Genomic DNA, 22,686 nt, shown 5'->3' with positions numbered 1-22,686 from the left:
GACAATACTTATATTTGCAATAAGTGCTAGGTTTGTTTTTATAATAAATTTAGATTTATTTTATAGTAATTTTAGATTTGCCAAACATTTCATGCAAGTCACGGACATGACAGTCAATTGTTTTATGGTCTAAATAAGGTCTAAATATTCCATGATTATCTAGAAGTGAGTTGTGCGCGATGGACAAATAATAAAGTACAGTTTCATGGTTGTAGTATGAATACTTATTATTATCAACATTCATCAAAATAATCTTGGTTTTAATTACAGGTATTAATCCTTAACAATAAAATTTCCATTAATTTATCCGAATTTGTTCGATAGAAATCTATACATATAATAAATCTGTAGAAGGGTCAATTCTGTACATTGAAAATATTGAAAAAATAAATAGTAGGGGGTGTTACTGGATCGATACCAAACCCAAATATGTGATAAAAAAAATTTTGTCTGTCTGTCTGTCTGTCTGTCTGTCTGTATGTGAAGGCATCACGTGAAAACTAACGGTTCGATTTCGATGAAACTTGGTATAATTATACCTTATTATCCTGGGCATAAAATAGGATACTTTTTATCCCGGAAAAATACGTAGAAAAAAAATAAATCTTAATTTTTCCGCGCGGACGGAGTCGCGGGCGGAAGCTAGTAAAACATAAAATATGAATCAAAAGAAGCTGTTTCTTACTTAGTACTGTACTAAAATTTTTATGACCCATATTTAATTATAGTTAAAAACAGAAATATAAGCCTAGTAAACAGTTAAGAAATAGCTTAGCTAGTTAACATTGCAGAAGTTTAAAAGACAGCACTTGAGAAGTAAGAGCCTTCCAACTTTCATTCGTGCAATCTGCGTTTTCTGCTTGCGTATGTCTGGATTTATTTAGATGTAAAGCTAAATAATAATTAGCGCGGCCGGTGTCACATTCAGACGGTCCTCCTAACGAGCTATACCCCCCACTCTCCTTATCTCCAACACTACGCGCTTAATTAGATGTCTACCTCTAAGCTATCCTTGGTCTTGCTCGATCAACCTTTGCTTCTATTTAATTGACGAGAAAATTTAAACTCTACGTTTATTTTTCAGTCGATGCATCTTAATTTAAACGTTGGATAATTTAAATCGATTTTGTTACGCGACATATCAATTTGTCTGTGAATGCTGTGTAGTGAAATATCGTAATTTAGACGAACGTAAAGTTAAATCTATTTACTTATATCTATAAGTAGATAGATTTTTTACGAAATTTCGTAAGTTTTGAATTTCGTTAATTCGATTCGACTGAACATGATGATTGTTCCTTTAACTCCTCGAGGAGCATAGGGCCTCAGTAAACTTTTTCCAGTCACGTCGATTTTGGGCTTCGACTGAATATACTTATTTTAAAAAGTAAGTTTTTATAATAAATCGGAAATCAATGAAAACCTGATAATTTTGTAAATATTTGTAATAGTCTTTTGCGTCTAATGCACAATCAGATAATAATAAATTTATATCGTACTTTACTCGGCTATAGAAAGTAACGTTTAGTATTCATACATTTGTCAAAGCGATAAGACTAACTTTTACTAACTACTATTTTTGCTAACTTTTCTAATAACTTTATAGAAAATAAGTCGCGTAAAAGTGTCATAAAATGGAATGTTACATGTACAAAACGATATTTAATTTCATTCTTAGAAGTCAGTAAAGCTTTTTTCATGGTATAGACTTAAAAGCTGGAAGCAGCTTAGTTAAAGGAACTTCGTATGAATGTAATAAGGATACAAAATATTATATACAAATATGTTACAAATTAGAATAGGTAGTGATAGTAAATTCTTTGGCAATTTACCTATTAGACCGATTTTTTCGATCTAAGCTTGTTGATGTTTGTCGTATAGGATGGGTAACGTGTTGAGGTCGAAGTTCGTAGCACACTCTATAATGTCTCCTCCTGAAAGGGTTACTTTTCTATAAGTGATACGATTGTATGTTTGTATATGCTCTTCTATATTTTAAATATTCTAAATATAGAGCTGCAAAAAAAATATTTTTTCCCGTTTTTCAGAATTAAAAAATCTGTAAAATAGTCCTTATTTTTTACTTTAGCTTTTGGTGAAGTTCCAATTGTGAGATAATTATATTAAATTGCTTATCAATACGTTTTAAATCTGCACTCTACTTGCCACTCTGCATCCTCTAAAATGATGTCGTCCTGCATCCTTTAAATGTGTTTTTCAATTTAGAATATATCTTACGATTGAGAAAGAACAGATAATTCCAAACAGTATTGTTTGTGACGTATCGTGTATTTTCCAAAACATTATCACCACACTTAAAACGTCTGTAGACAATAGGACGAAATACTATCTGCGCTGTTAAACTGAATAAAAGTACAAAAAGTGACTCCGTGACGTTTCAATCCAGTAATCCTTAAATCACCTGATAGTGTCATCGTCTCAAAGCTTAAGTCAACGTTTAGTTTATAACATTCCATCACGTAAGTATATGATTTTATTTCCATACTCCATGTTTTGTTAGGAAAGTTTCTCGCATGGAAAAATATAGTGTGAAAATTTAGGTGTCATAAATGTTTAGGTTCTCATAGTTACATGGCTTGTACATAGGTATAATCATAGTTATAATGCACAATTGACATACATTTTAATATAATATTAATTCGTAGATACTTTTACAGATCCAAAAATTCCAAATATAATAATATAACGTAGTGATAATTCTTCATTAAACAATCATGTTACTATACTATGTATACTTTGTTATTCATAATTTTCAGGATATTTCACAACTATTTTGCATGCCAAAGATATGAGCTACTTGGTGACTTATACCAACAACAAATAAAACGAGTCATCAATTACCACTTTGTTCATTTTAATTATGGTCTTTAAAATTATATTAACAACCGAAATATGAGAGATTGCGATTGGACTTTTCAAATGAAATGAACACATGAAGTAATTATGTAGCCGTAGAGTAAATGCAAACAATTAGCAGTGTATTGTTATTTGTTTGTCGTGACAAAGGACAGTATGTGTGAAGCGCTACGTCACGCTCTACAGAAAACACAAATAGTGTGAAGCCTGTGGCCTCTATACTTTTGTGAGGAAATATTTCACGCTATACATGATGTGATCTGTATAATCGTATTATGAAGTAAAATAACATATTTTATGGAATAGAATAAATAAAATTCGTAAATCATTTGTTATACGTAAATCTTATATGTCGCAAATGTTTTTAAATATACGATATTTTGATTGAAAAGCTCGCAATATAATGAATGCTTCTTTTTATTTCTTAATCTAAAAGACAGATCATCTCTATCTATCTGCTTAGGTTAAATCTGTCATAAATAAAAGACACGAATAATCATAAAAATGTATTTATTAAACGTTACACATTTAAGTAAATCGGCTTGTTTTTGAAAGAATTCTTCCAGATCTCGAACAAGCATATGGTTGAATGAAAGCGGTAGAATATAGCTAATGGCATGGAGACATGTGTGATGATAGTCCATCCCCAAGGTCCGTAGAAATCTAAGTGAGCTGGTCTGAACTCTGCGCGATTCTGAAAAACGTACATAGTTAATAAACAATGATTATTTTTTCGTCTTTATCATACATGGACATTTCATGCAATGTTCTCTAGAATAAAATATACAAAGCTATATAAAATACATCAATAAAAATATTATAAGCGATGAAAAGCTTGATTATGACATAAATAAAATGGGCTGGCATTGAAAAATTGTCGTCTTATGTTATTGCCACTAGAGAAAATCGGCAGGTGAAACATTGATGTTCTAGAGTTGGTATTTTACTTTTTAAGAGCATGTATTTGTGTTAAAATTCATAAGATTAAAATAGATACATTAAGTCTTACTTTCTCTAATGTATTTATAGCCCACATGGCCATATTGGCGACTAGCAGAAACGTGACCAACTGTCGGCCAGGTTTGTTACTTCGTTGTTCAGAATTTGCGCACCTTCGCCACCATGCGTCGATTATAAATAAAGTTTGTAACGTAGTCTGTAAAAGTAAAATTGATTAATAAAAGTATTTAGTGATTAGATAATAAAAAGTATTTAGTCTAAGTTGTTCCATAATTTGAATTTCATACAAGTCTATTTTTAACAGGATTCAACTGTTTGTTGTACAGATTAGGTTAGGTACCATAAGGCTAGTTTAACATTTTTCCCCAAATTATGCATTTTATATTCTCTTAAATGATTTATGAAAGTACCTGATTCAAAGATAGGAATTCTGAGAAGAATCCTGTGAGACCGGAACTGTTAGAACTATAGAGCGTGTGATGGCATCCTATGAGACTGAACATACAGTAAACGTACATTCCCGACTGGGCCAGGATTAGGAGCGATGTATCCAAACCCAGAACAGCTGTAACACAAAATACAAACAAAAGCTCAATAATACATTCTGGTAATCGCGATATAAATTATTTGACGCAAAAGTTTTAATTAAGAACTTAGTTATACCAGACAATAAATGGTTTAGAGAAGTAATGGCTGAAGATTATAGTAGTGAATTAATTTCAGAACTACGCACCTTGTGATTTTCGTTTATAAGCCAATGCTCTCATTTGTTTCATTGCAATTACCGTAGCGAGAATTGATAACGTATATAAGATCAATTCACAAATATTTACTTCGAATATGGCATCCTGAAAAATGATTCACCGTATTTTTGTATGAGATGTTCCATTGAACGGTGAACCTTATGTTACACAAATAAAAATATAAAACAAAGCAATAGATCTATGAATCTAATTGTTTTTGAGATTTGTTTGTAGCAACAAATAACATTTACTTTGTCAAATCAATCTTTTTGATACATAAAGGTGAAATACTCACAGTGACTGTATTATTATGGTGTGCCAATACGAAGAACATTATAAGGGATATAATGGTTAAGACTATGACAAGAATTCCCGCGAATAGCCCCCTGTGGGCGTGTGAGCAATCTACAGAGAAATGATGTAAGGCATTGCGACTTCCGTTGGGCGAACTGACTCCAAGCATGCCCGCTGAAAGCAAAGAAAACATTTATATAATTTTGATTACTTTTTTTTATCCCTTATTGACTCATGGCGCGTGTGCGTATTGAAAATTTAATTTCTTACCGAATTGTTGCAGAATTTTTTCAGGTGTAACTGAATTGCTCCGAGATTTGTTCTTAACATACATCAATTTCTTTTCAAAGTCTTCTGGTGTGCATTTGACCTACAGACGTAAAAATATATATTTGTTTAGCAATTTATTTATTTACTTATCGATTATGAAATAAAGTAATGAATTTTTACCTCTTTCCACATTTCATACAAAATAACTGCGCATATGAGGGAATACTCAATTGTGCAGGGAAATAGAAATGGTGAAGCGTTTTGAACCAATGTACCCATGATATTAGATCTCCGGCATGGCGTGTCTGGGGTTAAATTTTGAGTATTGTTTGATTTAGAGATCATAGAATGTTCCAGATGATGTATTTCGTGTTTAGTTTCCTCTACGAGGACATAGAGCCATTCGCAGAGGTTCGCTGCTATCATGTGCATAAATCCGAATCTCTGAATTAATTTGTTACTGCCGGATTCGATGTCTTTATTTGTAAGGAAGATAAACTGCATCTGAGCTAGAGTTAACGCCATACGAAGTGCAGGAGTTAATGCCGAAAGAACGGATCGACATCTGTCTTTCATTTCAAAATATTCACCGAATTCTAGTCCACTGTATACCATTGATCCGATTCCAAAAGCTGAGAAATAATAACAAATTAATAGGTAATTATGGTATGGTGTTTATCATTATGGTTCTTTAATGTAAAATGGTTTACCAATAGCACCCAATCTTAAATAGAAACTTCCGTATCTAGTAATTGTCTCTTTTCGTTTTAGTTTTTCGTTGGGAGTCGCTTTTCCCGTACTTTTGTCATCTTTATCAATTACTCCTGTAAACATGAAGGTTCAGGTTGAAATAAATCTGAACAATGCCACATTTAGTTAACGATGATACAAATAGCAAAACGTTAGTTGTATACATAAGAAGGTATTCTTGGATAAAGCAATTATGCAAACGAGATGTGTTTTTAATGTCGCATTTTGTTACGCAAATGCGGCTAATTACTACAGTTGAGATTTTTATATTAACGAACATGAATTCATACCGTGGTCTTGAATTATCATCGTCACCGCTTTCTGACGCATAATATTCGCATATTGAAATATCACGAACAGCAACGACACTAAATACAAATATAAATAAAATCCCTGAAAAGAAATTGTTGTGTAAATAAGCGACGGTTAATAAGTCTAATCATCTTAATATACAGTACAATAGAAATATATAATATAAATCATATATAAGTAGGTATGAACTGTCATACGTAAGCTCAATAATGAGTTCCTTTAGAAAGCTATTACCGATCTCGTTTGAATACAGCAAAATGAAAAGGAAAATAAAATAGTAAGTATTTTACCTGGTAATAGGCATCTGGGACACCATTTGCGATAACTTCCGTCACAGGAAATGCTAGACCGAGAACTACGAGCAGCTTGGCGTACAGCGCCGACAATGCCTTACTGAGAGCTTCACTAGAAAACAATACATTTTTATTCTAATTAGTTCTAAGAATATGTATGACCTATATGAAATGAATTTTTATTTATAGTATTTATTCATCTTTATTACCAATTAATAAAAACAACAGAAAAGCGACTAATTAAAGTATGTAATTTGGGATATTTTTAAAACTACGCAACGGATTTTAATGCGATTTTTAAGAAAGAATGGTGATGGCAGCTGGAGGAAGGTTTTTTGATGTAATTTGCTAAGTTTTAGACAAAGCGGGCCGCGGGTGGAAAGAAAGAAAATGAAGATATTTTCTATATCGTTGTAAGCGGAACCTATTTGTTTGAAATTTTGATATACACACTGAAGATTGTTATTCAATACATTGATATTATATGTTGATATTATATTAACCTTCCCTAGTATATTGACGAATAAAGGACCCTTTTGAATCGATTTGACGCGTAGATGCGCTTCGCTTTGTGGATAGTGTAACGCAATGTCTTACTTCAACAGCTGATGTCTGCATTGTTACAACAAGACAATGATCTTTCGTACTCGAACATACTATGTATATACATTGCTTAAGTATATTATTGAATTCTGATAGATCTTTACTATAACGAGCAATGTATTTTGATTATACGTCCAGTTCCATATAATATCAGTGTATCCTAGTGAGCTTATCGTTGCACTAGATCTGAGGTCTATAGGTATATGTTTAGGCGTTGGATAAGCTCACTGTGAAGTTAAATATGAATAATGCTATTCAAAACCGTAATGATATCTTTTTCAAAGTATATTATTTGTTGTTGTTTGTAACTTAAAAGTATGCTTTCAACTGTTTTAAATATCGTATTAATTGTATAAAGAACCTTAGTAAAGAACATTATAAATTGAGTGAAAATTGTCACTCACAGCTTGTACTGGGAGTTCAGAGTTTTTTTATATGAAAACCTGATAATTAAGATTATTTTGAAATGGTTTCAGTGAAATCTAACATAACATACGTGATACATTAAAAGAAGAGTACGACGTTGCAATTCCACTCAACAATTTTAAACAGCTATTTAAGCAGAAGTTGAGACGAGCCTATGAGTTATATTTTCATTGTTCATTTAATTATACTTTATATACTTACTGTCCCAAAATCTCCGCAGATGATGGCGGTGCATCATGAGTAGAGGCCATGGAGGTCCGAGAGTGCGGTGACAGCTCTGAAAGGAAACGCCGTTGGGTTGCAGCACATAGCGCTAGAGCCTGGGACGGTCTGCGGAATGCTGCTATTATTGCTGACGGACGCCTGTATAAAATAAAAGAGTAGAGTATGTTAAAGTTAGTTTTACGGGTTTAATAAACTTAGTTGTCGACTTCGTTCTGCGTATAGTCTTGTATTGACGGTCAAAAAAGTTAGTTTTACAGGTTTTAATCTTATTTGTCGACTTCATTGCGCATATGAAATAAAGGAAATAAAAATGGATAGTCTTGAACGTAGCTTATATATATATATACTTATCTATGTTGCTTTAAGTTATCCAAGTTTGTCAAGTTATAACAAAGAGGATTTAAAGCCTTCATATATTTTCAAAGAAGAGTCGGCCGTGTCGGAGCCGGTTATTAACTAAACAGACGTAATTCTCCTATCTCAATTCTCCTTTATAATCGCAATATTATACCCTTTATTGAAGTATATATTATTGCAAATTTATAGAAGTGCTTATTTCTGTTGAAAAAATCGTGTATCTCCTAGGTAAACTTTACCTTGTATTGAGATTCGCTGCTACTTTAGCATCAATGTCGCATGACATACGTCGGCTGTTTGGTTGCGAGTGGGAGTTTTGTATGAGAGGCTCTGCAGCATGGCCCAGCATGGCCCGCGTTCGTTCCCGGAGTCTTGTAACATCAGAATATGAAGACTCATCACTGTAGAGTAAAAGTGAACATGTGTACTATGTTATGTAGTCACAGTTTGAATATAATTAATAACAATAAGTCGTAAAGTTGAATGAAAAAGATGATGAATATAAAGTAATAAGTACTGTTGAATATAAGCACTTATTTCTATTTCAGATGGTAAAAAGCTCCTCAAGGAAGTGACTATAAAACTTTCTATTAGACAAGTAGAAAAATTTGTTTCCAAACCAGCGGAACAATTGAATGTATGTATTGTATTTTTTCCTTGCAAAAAATCAATGATTGCTGTAAAATAAATGTTGCAGATAACTAGAGCTGTCGATTGCCTAGTTAATCAGGTGGTATAATCATATAACAAATCGTAACCCGAGCTATAAATACCTGTAAGTAATAGTAATAACTGCAGTTAATGTTATTTTTAAACTGTTCCCTTAACACATAACAACTCAGAGCGTGAAACGAACCAGGGAGATTGTATTAACCGGCACAAAGCAGTCTATCAAATGTCATAAATATTTCCGAAGCTTTGCTGCTGCCGTTATGCATCGAAATCTCTCTGTACACATTCACACTTTTCATTCTGCATAACGTGTTTCGATGCGATTTTGTTTGGTTTGATTTTCACAAAATATACGAAGAGAATCTGTTACTATGTTAAAATATCTAAATAACTTCAGAAATCCATCTCATGAAAACCATCTCTTGAATAGTTGGCATTTAATGTATATTTATTACTAACTTACGATATTATTTAATACATTTTATGCTTTTTGTACTATTTCCAACAAAATGTAAGTAAGGTATAGCCATAGGTATAGCTTCAGTTTTGTGTTACGCTATACATAAAAGTATTGAGCACAAAATCTCTGAAATCGTTCCTGGAAAAATCCCTCAAAGCTACGTTGGCTACTCACTATATCCATTGAATATATATGGTTAAATAATACACGAACAAAGTTGAGTAGCTTTTACGAAAAATTTATTTCCTTTCAAAATAATAAATGTTCGAACTTTTTTACTGATTCAATTAGGTTTGTATGTGTTTTAATATGAGTCTCGGTTAAAACTATATTATTTATTGTTGTTTATATATGTTATTAAAGGGGTAAGTTGCAGTAAATTTGCACAAATGCTTTAATCTACCGGCAGATATGCGTGCAACTGATCTCATAAGATACGCGATAAGCCGCAGCCGCGAGGTTCAAAAGAAAATACATTATAACAGAAACTTTAATTAAGTTTTAACATTGAATCTTTTTATGGTTTACATTTTCTGAAATTCTGCATATTTTTACACATTTATATATTTTATGCCGTAAGATTTTTTATTTGATGATGATTAATTGTTGTCCGAATACAGCCATTCCCATTTATTTAGTTATTTAAGAGTACCTTATTATGGTAAGGATATTTTTTTACCTTTTGATATTATTATTAATTTATCATGATACTGTATAAGTAATTTGTTACTACCAATTTTGTTAAGTGATGTTATATAATTTGATCATAGTTAATAATAATTATAGGCTTCATATTTCACTCGGGTTGACACTTCAAAAGAGTGTTTAAATTGAACAAGTCTCATTATTAAGTTTTAAACTTGTTCAAATCACAGCATATTCTAAAAAAAAAGTTGCATTATGTATTACCTGTCGTTGTCATTGTCATTTTCCTCGTGAACTGTATCCATGTCAGTAATGGTAATGGTAGGACGAGGTTCGCTCGGATCGCCTAGTGAATTCCGTTTGCCGGGACTCATCTGTGGAACAAACTAATATAAGTATTCTTCACACGAAACAACAAACGCGAATAATCAATAAGCGCAAAATCATACTCATACATCTCAATTTTTAACAATAGAACGCTCATTAACTTGTAATGTTTTGACGTTATTTGAAAGGAAACTAAAGGTATTGTAAAACAAAATACAAACGTAAAACCGTACAATAACACCGCCTATGGAAATAGCCACCTACCTGTCTATTAAATGTTTGTTAGATTTTTTCCTGCAATATTTTTTCATTGCCCTAATCTCCAACGAGATACTGTAGCGCTCACCGTTGGTAATTGAATTGACACGGCACATCCAAATTGCTTCTAGCGAATGTTTTTGCTTTATTTTTACATTTTTCAACGCTTCAACTTATACGTTCAGCTCTTGGCTGAAGTCACGCGTCTCCGATAAAGGCAAAAGTATACTAATCGCAACACAAAGATTTTGTTTACAGCAGTGTGGAGCGGTTATGTCAGCCGTCTACTTAACGGTATTATGGAGATAATCATTGATCCTTGAAACTATATATCTTCAAGATATCTCCATTCACCTAAAGATTCTCTCACTCAGTATTCACTCAGTATATAAAATTATAAAACATTTTGGCTATCTGTTTCAAGGGCGAATGCGTATGTAGGTACTATGTATGGTTGTTACTTGTTGTAATAATTATGAGCATCATATCAATACGCACGCCTTTAGATCAAAAATATTTATAACAAGATTGAGATATAGAAGAAGATATCCTTGTGATGAATTCTAGATATAAACTCATTTGCTTTTGCACATGCAAATACCTTCGTTTAAAACCGTTGAGTTGGTTATATGACACTAAAAATAACTTTTTTAATACGATTGATATTCAGCCCCTTTTTATTTCAAGATATTTACGGATTAAGTAGACACAAGCGTGTGTTAGTTACAAGGAGAAAAAGTCTTACGTGTTGTAAAAAGTAACAGAAATTGTCTGTAGCATTATTTTTGTTTTATTTTAAGTTGTGGTCCTGGAAAATTATATCTACGCTTTAAAGACGATTGCAATGTTATAATTATTAAATGTTTATTCTAATAGAGACAAAGATTAAAGAGTAAGTTTGTTTGTCTTGTGTCCGCCGGGCGGTCCGCTCTAAGGTTGTTAGGTTGTTGAATAAGTTTCTGAATTAAGAGAACTGAAAGTTTTCTCATCTCGAGATTACAGCAAAGTGTTTACCGTTTGGCTGTAGGATGCGGCCGCGACGCGACACCCCTCCTTAGTCATGTCTACTAACATTGTTCTCGATATTTAATCTACATTTTTAATTATTTTTCATTTGAAAACTCATTTAAAATAAATAAAGATATAATTACTTTTAAAATGTTATAGGTTAGAGCTAAAGTTAGTTTCTATGTCACGTTGTTTACTTTATTCAAAATAAAATTTTGGGTTTAATACCACATTAAGACGCTAAAGCTTCTAATTTTAATTTTAAAAAGTTGTAAAATTGAATTATAAAAGTGGTATAAAATGAAAGTTTTCATTTAATTGAGCTATAATAATAAAATTCAACATTTAATTGGTATAACCAAAACAGATTTCCATTAGAAATATTCGCAATATATCGATATAGCAGCGCAACCCTATCCGTAACATTCTTGGTATTTTCATAAAATATTTGCCTGAATATCGCACCTGATGCTTGTCGCTGCACTCTAAACTCACAGTGATTCACGTAAACAAAAAGCCGCTGACAAATATTAGGAAAAGGGCCGACTTAGATGTGTTGCCATTCACGAACTTGATAAGGGAGTTTGGAAAATTGGAAGACACCCATTGATGTTTTATTATAACTTTTAATTTTTGTCTTTAAATTTTATATGGAATAAATAGAACGGATATCAAAAGTAAGTAAGTAAGTAAGTAAGTAAAAGTATAGGTTTTGCAATTGTGAATTTCATCGAACTAATTATAAATAGGTAGTAGGTAATATGAGTAAATAGTAGTCGATAAATATTTCGTTATTTAAATTTAAAATGAGATTGTTTGTGAGTATATATGGTGTCTATTGTGTTACTAATCTTCTAAGGGCCGATTTTTCAATGCTTGGATAAAACTTATCCGTCCAATAAAGTATTACACGATACTATTAAAATGTCACGTAAACTGTCAAATACGGGCAATTAGAATACGTTTTTAAAATGGTAGTTTTATATACATTATTCGACGAATAAGTTTTAACCAAGGATTGAAAAATCAGCCCTAAGTATATTATAGTAATCTTTGGACGATGCAATCGCTCTGTATTGTCCGCGTTTATAGATAATTCTAAAATACATACACAGAATATATTATACATAGATTGTATATCCTCTGTCCTCCTTCTAGTGGATTTCGTAACAGGATGGAAATATTGTATGTATTTTTCTAAACTTCGTCAATGTAATCTTTTATTATTAGTTTAAACTCGCGTATATTTCTTACAAACGCACCTCACAACTTTTTACGCTTAATGCCAGCTAGTAAGAATACCTCTTCATACCTATTCCCTCAGGTGAAAAAACAACATTAAGAAACCGCAAAATATTACGAAGCTTTGAATTTCTGCACTGAGTAATATATCCTTTCTAATCTCAGAAGCAAGAAATTATATGAATGTTTGTATGCACGCGTACTCTTAACATCTTTTTATTTCAGCTCAGGTGAGCGATGCAATTTATACATTCTTCTCTTAAATTTGCTTATTAAAAGCAGTTAGGACTTATAAGGTCTATTTAGCTTTTACAAATTATACATATAGGTACATAATACATACATCCACTTTTGACGGCAAAATAATCAATTAATGTTAAAATAAAACTACATTTGATCAACTGGGTTTTGGAAAAGGTTCAATCGAGAGCAATTCCTTTTTAAATTTATGTACAGTGTTTGAGAAAATGTCAATAGTCTTGTTATTGCCAGAAACTATATTATTATATTCTTTGGTAAGGCGAGAAATGCCTGAATAATGGCCTAGATTACTATTGTGGAATTTTGTATGGAACGGCATATTATTAGAATGTCTAGGCAATCTGGAACTTTAAAATTAAGCTGAGATACCAATGACACACAATCGATTGAACCATTCACCAATTTATGAAAAAGACCTGATCCAAAACCTTCCTCCTCTGATAAAGTGTTCGTATTTTAAAATAATCAAGACGTACTGAGTAACTACGAATTTTTTTGGCTACGTTGCAACTATACGCAAGATGCCACAAAAATCTTTTTTGAATGCGTTCAATATTGTTAATATGAATATTGTATTTTGGATTCCATATTACGCTGCAATATTCTAATTTGCTTCTAACTAGGGCATTAAAGAGGGTAATTTTTGTGAGAGGGTTCCTAAAATTTTTACAAGTTCTCAGTAAAAAACCTAACAATTTGAAACCGTTATTAATTATATGGTTGAAGTGAGCGTGAAAACTAAGTTTTGCATCGAAATTGTTTTGACCAATAAAGTAGGTATGTTATTAAAATGTTTATTTCGTGTGAATTGATATGAAAATAATATTACGCGGCATTTTAGCACGTCGTGATGTGCCTCAATTTGCACCAGGTATCAATTTATTTATTTATTTATTTATTTATTTATTTATTTAGACATACCAACAGAGTACACATAAAAATTATAACAATTAGATCTTAACAACTAACGAATATTAATGTGATGTATACACCAATTACAGGTATGCACAAGAAAACTTAAACATATAATTACGTTACTGTTATTTTAAGTGCTTAAATAAATTTAACTACAAAAATAAAATAAATAAATCGTTAAACATTTTTTTTTACTGAATTTTTGTACCAAACAAGAATTTAGTAATTTTTTTGCGAAAAACTACAAGTGAATCAAAATTTATGTCTATTATACCACCCAACGACTTACATAGGTCATTAAAAGTACTACATATACGAGTTACTGGAGAGTTTCTACCAACATTATTACGACAATTTGGAAGGTCAAAAACTTTAAAAACAGGATAACGTGGTAATTTATTTGGAACAGCAAACCTAACTAGACTTAAGATTTGCGGGCTATGATTTATATTTCTGAGGATTTTAAACAGGAACATAGTATCGCGCAACAATCTACGATTACGAAGTGAAATCATTTTGAAGAATGATAATCGATATTCATAAGGCGATCTGTGTGAAATTCCCGGTGAAAGGAAAGCTATATGTCTGGTAAATATACGCTGAATGTTTTCAATTCTTTGAGAGTGAACAGCATAGAACGGATTCCAAACTACACTTGCATATTCTAAATGGCTTCTAACTAATGAATTAAAGAGTAAAATTTTGGTCTTTGATTTAAAGCATTTTGTGTTTCTTTTAAGAAAACCTAACAATCTACTGGCCTTTTTAACGATAGCATCAATGTGTGAACAAAAATTTAGTTTACTATCAACTAAGATTCCTAAATCGCGGATCTCGTTACCAGTTTCTATATTCTGACCATTAATGACGTAAGATGCTATAATTGGTTTCTTTTTTCGGGAGAGTTGTAAGAAGAAACATTTTTTAGCATTAATTATCATACCGTTTTTATTACACCAATCTTCCAACCTATTGAGATCCATTTGTAAATCTGAGATATCATGTTGTGTTTTAATAGTTTTAAATAATTTTAAATCATCGGCAAAAACAGAATAATTACTTTTTTTGAAAACAGAACATAGATCATTAATAAAAATCGTAAATAATATTGGCCCCAGATGTGACCCTTGAGGTACACCTGAGTCAGATATGTAATAGTTGGACACATATCCTTTTACCGCCACACTCTGTATTCTATTTTTTAAGTAACTGGTTAGCCAAGCAAGCAATGATCCATGTATGCCGAGAGATTCAAGTTTCAATAGAAGGACATCATGCTGCACCACATCAAACGCACTAGAGAAGTCAGTATAAATTGTATGAACTTCATTGCCTTTGTCAACTTCGTTCGAAACAGTGGATATATAAGAAACCAGGTTTGTTTCAGTAGATCTACCTTTTTGAAAACCATGCTGGTTACTATCAATGAAACTGGAAGTATGACTTGCGATAACGGGACACAAAAGAGATTCAAATAATTTAGAAACACATGATAAAATTGAAATTGGACGGTAATTTTTAATGTTGGCTGAATCGCCTTTCTTATAGACGGGCACTATTCGAGCCTTCTTCCATTCAGAAGGGAAAGTACCACAATCCAAAGAGCGGTTGAAAATTAAATATAAGGGCAGCGCAATGACTGTACAACAGCGTTTAACAAATAACGGAGGAATTCCGTCTGGACCGCAACCCTTCGATATATCCAATTGTTTTATTTTTTTCATTACTTCACGTTCAGTAAAATACACCTTGCCTAAGGAGGGATGGTTACGATAGGTTATACTTGGTATAGAAAACGTTTTGTTTGAACAATTATTATTTTTAAAGACAGATGAAAAGTTATTAGCGAATAGATTGGCAATATCAACACCATTTTCTGCATATTTATCACCGAGGTACATGCGAGAAGGTAATGAACATTCATTCCGACGCTTTGCGTTTATATATTTCCAAAAATGTTGAGGATTCTTATTGATACCGTCTTCCATATTTTGCTTATAACTGTTTAAGCATTTTTGGTGTAATTTATGACAACGATAATTTACATAAATCCCTTTGAAAAGGTAGTGATGACTGATGACGAAGTTGAATATTTATTGATATTCAGGTATATGTATAACTTGCAACTTCGCTTAACCAAATATGTAATTAGAAGTTGACCTAATTTATAAATTAACTAAAAGAGCTTTTAATAATTAGCTACTAAAAGTATAGTGTACTCAAACTTTGTAAAATCGTAGCGCTTAAACTAGAATTTCATTTAGCTTAATTCTATCCTGTAACAATACAATTATATTTCTTGTTAAAGTTTTCAAGATTCTAAATTCCTTAAGGCATGTAGAGCACAATGATTTCAAAGGAATAAAAATCAAAACTATAAATTAAAAGTGAAAAACAAACATTTTATAATTAATCTTACATTTGCACATGTAACAACAAAGAGAGATTTAATAATAAAGAGAGATTTCAGAGATTTTTCATATTTGTTTTTTGTTGTAAAGACTCTAGCAGTTATTTAAAATCAAAATTGAGCATATTTGAACACAAACTTTTGATGTGAATACACAAATGCACTGGATACCTACTATACTTAAAAAAATTACAAGCAACATGTAATTATAAATTTAGAATGAATAAGTTATGTAAGTATTTTTTTAATTATTGTAAGTTTTATTGGCAAAAGAATTTTCTATCAATCTGTATAGAAAGTCAATATATTTCCTAGCAATTGAATTAGTACACGTATTTTATCTATTCCATCATCGTCATAAGACTTATATTATCACATTAAATTGCACTCACAATAAACCTAATATAAAAATTATACAACATTATGTCTAAGACGAAAGATTAGTTAAAGGTATGTACATGTAAAACACGAGGGCAAAATAATAAACATTATTTTCATATAATTATGGCTTATAATATTATAAGAAAGATCAATGTTTTTGTGAGTAATTTGTTTATTTAACTCTGTTTATTAAATAGTTATAAATTTTAATACAATTATTTTTTGAAATCATTAATAAAGTATACCTAATTGATAAATATTATTGTTCTATTTTAATTAATACTTTAGTTTAATAATGAATTTAAATTTAAGAAATATTGCACTTACTTTGAATTTACACCAAGTTTTTCTTCAAATATTCTTAATAATATTTACACAATATTTGGCAGAATACACGACTAGTTGCTTAGATATAATTTCCTGGGTGTACTCGATCCATTACTACATTTTCTACTGGTTTTTGTGCGTTCATATCGCAGCGACCACAGACTTGCTAATTATATGAACAATTTATATTGCACGACTTAAAATTGAGACGTTTTGGCACTCATACGATTGTACTGTAGGTTTACGGGACCAGCATCCCTGTTTTAAATGTCATGAATGCTATTCGGATGGTAATAAAATAATTTAAACAAAAATAAATTATTAGCGTTTATATGACTTGGTATAGAGGATAATGATTTAATTACAACAATAAAGCATTTATTCACAAATCATGAGGCTGTGTACCAAAGTAATTGTAGCAAATTTTAATTTTTGATTCTCATAGGAGATTAAGAATTTATCAATGCTATTAAAAATTGACAAATTAAAAGTTACCTCCAGATAGTATGTGATCAATAAATATGGTGTTGACCGGATATAAAAAAAGGTTAGTAACAGGTCTTCCATTGTATCCAATCTGTATGATAATAGCATAGTGTTTCTGTTTTCTGACAGTATCACATCGGGAGGGCGTGACTTTGCTTTATACAGGGTTTGTTTACGCTCAAAAGGGATTGATTTAAAAAAAAATTAAGGTTCATTCGCAGTTGACAACGCCGAGCTCCGAAACACAACGGTTAGTTTTTGTAACAACATTTTCCTGTAGACGCTAAAGGAACATTGTTTTTCTAACCAGTTTGACTTTCTTTAAACGAGAACGTTTATCTAGAAATTTGTACCCACATAAATCTTAACATTTTAAAATAAAATTGAATGAAGAAAATGTTTGTTTATTTAATGTTTCAGAGATAAATTACTTTTGAGATTCAAAGATTGAGAATAATGTACCCCAAAATGCCACAGATATAATTATGGTGACATTAATGAATTAATTACGTTTCCCCTTTTTATAGTATGCAAAGCACAGCTTTGCGTAAATATTTTCTAAGCAACACAAAGGACGCTACGCTGAATTCGCGCGAAATTTTGTTCTATAAAATGATATTGAATTATTTTTATACTACGTTGACGTTCAAAGTTACCGAGATTAATTCAATTTATTGTCTCTCTTAAAACGAAACTCTGGCATAATAATATTTGCAAGGTTCACCTACGCTTGTTGACGTGTCCCAAAAAGCGAGTGCAGGAGCGCACGGCGCCTAAGTGATTCGATACACGTTCAATATGTTTCATTAGGGAGCTCGAGCTCACTTATTCAATCACATCGGCAGCGAGGCGCGCTCGCCGCTCCGCCGCGCCGACGCAGCCTATGCGATCACTTCATTCTTACATAATCAGTTTTTCTCGATCAAAATTTTGTTGAGAAAATTCTAGTAAACATTTTCAGTGTCGTGCACTCTACCGTAGCCCGACTATATTGCATGTACATTGTACATTAGTGTACAAAGTAAATTATTATAGAGAAGGAAATGCAATTATGACGAAGTAACGAAGATGAATAAGGAAGTAAAGGTTGCATTATTTTTGTTGCTGCGTGGTACGCAGAATGCTTCCGTGCCCGCGCTGAGAAGGAACATCTCTTCGAACGCTGTCTGCGTCCTGTGTCACGGGAAATGGTAATTACCGCCTAATCTCGCCTGAAGCGTAGAGCGGCCCGACGTCCGGATATGAACTTCCGTTATGAACAATTTAGCTCGCGAAATTGGACGACGGTACGTTCTGCATTCACGTAAATCGCCCGTTGAGAGTCACACGTATCCACGGAGCCTCTCATTGCACTCATTGCAAAGTATTCATTGCTCTCTGATTTAACGAATAACTCGAGCTGTAGCAACTGAATACAAATGGCATGAAATTTGTAAATGCAGTGTAACGGATATTGCTTTTTTATCCATTTTATTCGTTCTGATTATTATTCGAAATCGAATGTGTTCCGTTGATTTGAATTTAACATTCTATGAAAACGTTTTAAGTTTTGTGTATAATATTTCTTTAGCCTTGAAAAAGTTTGCTACTTAGTCTTTTATAACAAAACATATAAATTATATATTTAGGTCTATTTCGTTGTGCATATTTGTTTATAATAATTTACTTATCAAACGGTTGATTCATTTTTATGAATATATCTACTCTACGATATATCGGCTCTATGGAATCAAAGTTACTAAAAAATAGAGTAGTTACTATTAGTAGAGTTTGGTAATGTTCTTAAAACAAAACAGATAATCCAGAAAATGAATTCCAATTGAATATAAACATTTAACTTAAGTTTCCTTTTGATTTTTTAAGAAATTAATTAATTCTAAACTTTCTTGTACCTATCTCGAACTATTTATCTTTTTCTACGATACAAATAACTTATTTAAGTCACATTAATTTAATTTGCCAATAATGTTTATATCACAGCAAGTAAAATGTTTATGTGTTGTACATAAATTTAATTATTGAGCGATTGTGTTACAATCCTGCGGATGTAATGATGTTCAGTCGGAGAGTGGCTAATGATCGCCATTCATCGTGATCTGCATTGATATGGAGCTATTATTGCTTGACTACCAACCTCAACCAACGTTCAGCCATTTGTCAATGCAACTCAACCGATAGCCTCTAACTCAGACTCATCATCTAATCATAAACCGACCTCCAATCAATCTAATCTCTACTAAGACAGCATAATGCGATCTAATTCCATATACTACATTGGGTAATCACAATTTTATATACAGTGATTTACGTTGTTTTGTAATACGTTACTTGTATTAAAATGCAAACATTCCGCATTTTAACCAACGAGCGTTCGCAAAACGACAGATAACTCGCGTAATTGACTTATCACCGTTCCTATCGACCGGCGATTCGATAAAAATCAACGCACCGAATGGCAGCGGTCGAAATGTAATGAAATTGAGGTAAAATGATTTTGATATTCAGAGAGCGAGAAACACATGGACGGCGCGGGTATTGTCGACTCTCGTATAGCCACCAAATGGACTGCGCTCGTTCAATTTCGATACTTTTACAACACAATAGGCGACTGTAAGGCGTGCTCACTCACCTGTCAAATTAAAAAAGCACTTGCATATTCAAAATAACCTCGTAAAGGGTACATTCAGATACCCCGTGCGAGTTTTAATTCTCTAAAGATAATTGGATTCCCTCTTAGTATGTTATTGGACGCATAACTGCTCTTTTCGTTTGGGAATAAGTTTATTGCAAACTCATGTTTATTAAGCGTAGTAATTAATTAAATGTGGTTCTACAGAATGCTAGCTTGAAATCCACAATATATACGTTAATTTTCGGTCTTAATAAATAAAAATATAATATGTATTTATTATTTAGGTACATATTCAGAAGGAATTCTGAAAGATTACTATTGATATTATATGCTCACATAACAAAAACCCCCTACCTTACAAACATGTAGATGAGAGACTCAATCAATTGACCATCCATTTAGCGACATTGTTTTGCCTTGGAAATTACAGACTCTCAGACTTTATAATATAACTACTTACTGTAGGAATTTCATAAAATTTATGAAATAAATGAGTATTACCACGTAATACATAAGTCCCTTTTTTTGGTAACGGGGAGGAAATCTTCAAAAGATCTCTCTCTCTTTTGGGGGAAAAAGAGAGCATGTGCGATTCTTACCCATTAAAACCTCCTCGACAGCCAAACCTAAAGCATGGTATTGGGGACTCCGCGATCTCAATACATAAGTAACTATATAAACAGTTAATGTTTGTCTGATTATATTTTTATAGTTTTCGATTATGACGAAATCATAAGGAATTTAAGTAAAAAGTGACTTATATTATTATAAATAGCCTAAGTTACTCCTCATAAAATATAAGTACCTAGCTGACAATAATTGTACCGTAAAAGTATCACATCCACTCTGGATTGATCCAGATTCCAGATTTCTTAGACTAGACAAATGTTTAAAAATAAAATAGATTGGGTATGTACTACAATTAAAACAACAGATTTTTTAAATCTTTTTCTCAAATTTCTCTATCTCTCATTATCTCTCATATTGCATTTGTAATATACACATATCAAGAAAAAATACAATTTTTAACACACAATATGATAATTTTTATGCAATTTTCATTATTTAAACTAGTTAAAATTGTGTAAATAAGTTCTGTCTTGGACGTCCGTGTGTCTGTATATGTGCGGATGGTGTAATAAAAATATTTAATATCTTATATATAAAATTCTCGTGTCACAATGTTAGTCTGCATACTCCTCCGAAACGGGTCGACCGATTCTCATGAAATTTTCTGTGCATATCGGGTAAGTCTGAGAATCGGCCAACATCTATTTTTCATATGTACCTACCACGGGCGAAGCCGGGGCGGACCGCTAGTTTAATATAATATTTAATAAAAATCTAGTATTTAAGTCTTAAACACTTTTTAGGATCAATATAATAATTAGTAGTCAATAACTAGCTGTCTTCTGCGGCTTGACCCACATTTTTTTATTGCTGCTTTGCTTCTATTTGTCATAGCGTGATGGTATCACTCCTATTTGTTTAGCCTATAATCTTCCTCCTACACAGAAATAATTTTTCAATTCGTACCAGTACCTTGTATATTATTATTAGTCTGTGCCAGTACTTCCTAAATTTCGCGTGTAGTTAAGTAAGGGCACAAATATTTTACAGAAAATGTTGCTATAAATTGAATAATTAATTAATCATAGTAAATTAATATACCTACTATTTGGCACACAAACAAACTATCGACATACTACTACTATAACCACAGAATATAATATAATAGCACTACGTACTATAACTATCAAACGAGCGAATGCTCATTCTAACCCCACCATGTCAAATTCTTTTCGTGTAAACAGGCGTAGAGCATTCTTTCGTTGTTCTTAGTGTGTTCAAAAAGATTCTATGCAATGTTCTAATACTGAACAACACTAAATAGGAGTTTTTGTTTAAAAGATCACGAAATAATGCTCTTGCTCTAGCTCAAGGTCGATGTTTGTTTGATGTAGGTAAGTGCACCGTTATTGTTTATGTTGTGTCTTACATTGTTATGTAATTGTTATATCAACTTTTTGGATCGCATTGCTTTTTAATTCGTATCTATAAATCATTTTACTCCATGTTTACTTAAAGTTAAGTATTACTACTATTTTTTCTATCAGGCAAATGTACAAAACAATTAAACTCATGTGTAGATGTTTAATGTTGACATTAACATCTTAAGGTCTTATTAATAAAAAAAAAATAATAATTTCAAGTACAACTTATAATTGCGTAGCAGACGGATGTGGAAGTAAATAAAACAAGGATTTTCTAATACATTTTAATAAAAATATCATAACTTTAAATATCATATATCTTACAATACAGTACTTATAAAGTTAATATTGTATATTTTTTAATTCAATTCCTCACAAAGGTTATAAAATTATGTAATATATGTTGGAAAATTGGTGGCATTAGGTACAAATACTCAGACGAATTTCATTAATAACAAATTATACATTCTTTTATTGACAATATATAAAACAAAACTATACGTTATACAAACTAAATACCGTTATTTAATGCATTATAAACATACTCAAATATGAAAA

At 31.8% G+C, this 22,686-nt stretch overlaps 1 protein-coding gene across 3 annotated transcripts; it reads right to left on the bottom strand.

Moving 5' to 3' along the window:
* Positions 1-3,370: 3,370 nt before the first annotated feature.
* On the bottom strand, positions 3,371-17,114 carry LOC149902415 (proton channel OtopLc-like). Of its 3 annotated transcripts, none has more exons than XM_090109972.1 (14): positions 17,017-17,114; positions 10,152-10,261; positions 8,350-8,511; positions 7,730-7,891; positions 6,497-6,611; positions 6,185-6,287; positions 5,855-5,968; positions 5,325-5,776; positions 5,145-5,244; positions 4,876-5,048; positions 4,571-4,685; positions 4,248-4,402; positions 3,887-4,033; positions 3,371-3,571 (listed from the first exon to the last, which is right to left on the bottom strand). In XM_090109972.1, the coding sequence occupies exons 2-14, from the start codon at positions 10,259-10,261 to the stop codon at positions 3,398-3,400; spliced, it is 2,082 nt and encodes a 693-aa protein (XP_089966098.1). In that variant the 5' UTR covers positions 17,017-17,114; the 3' UTR covers positions 3,371-3,397. The 3 variants fall into 3 exon arrangements, with proteins under 3 accessions (XP_089966098.1, XP_089966096.1, XP_089966097.1); XM_090109970.1 differs by lacking the exon at positions 17,017-17,114 and adding an exon at positions 10,479-10,733; XM_090109971.1 differs by lacking the exon at positions 17,017-17,114 and adding an exon at positions 10,561-10,733.
* Positions 17,115-22,686: the final 5,572 nt, after the last annotated feature.

This window comes from Colias eurytheme, chromosome 15 (assembly GCF_061535395.1).
Source record: "Colias eurytheme isolate Ceu_HAF_F1 chromosome 15, ilColEury1 Martin Lab GWU primary, whole genome shotgun sequence".
NCBI lineage: Eukaryota > Metazoa > Arthropoda > Insecta > Lepidoptera > Pieridae > Colias > Colias eurytheme.
This window is presented reverse-complemented; position numbering and strand designations above follow the sequence as displayed.

Excerpts from the sequence above, each read along its gene's own strand:
- LOC149902415 (XM_090109972.1), bottom strand. The coding sequence starts at position 10,261 with ATGAGTCCCGGCAAACGGAATTCACTAGGCGATCCGAGCGAACCTCGT. Across the intron at positions 6,288-6,496 it reads TCCCAGATGCCTATTACCAG|GGATTTTATTTATATTTGTA; the intron begins GTAAAATACTTA and ends ATTTCTTTTCAG. Across the intron at positions 4,686-4,875 it reads ACCATAATAATACAGTCACT|GATGCCATATTCGAAGTAAA; the intron begins GTGAGTATTTCA and ends ATCATTTTTCAG.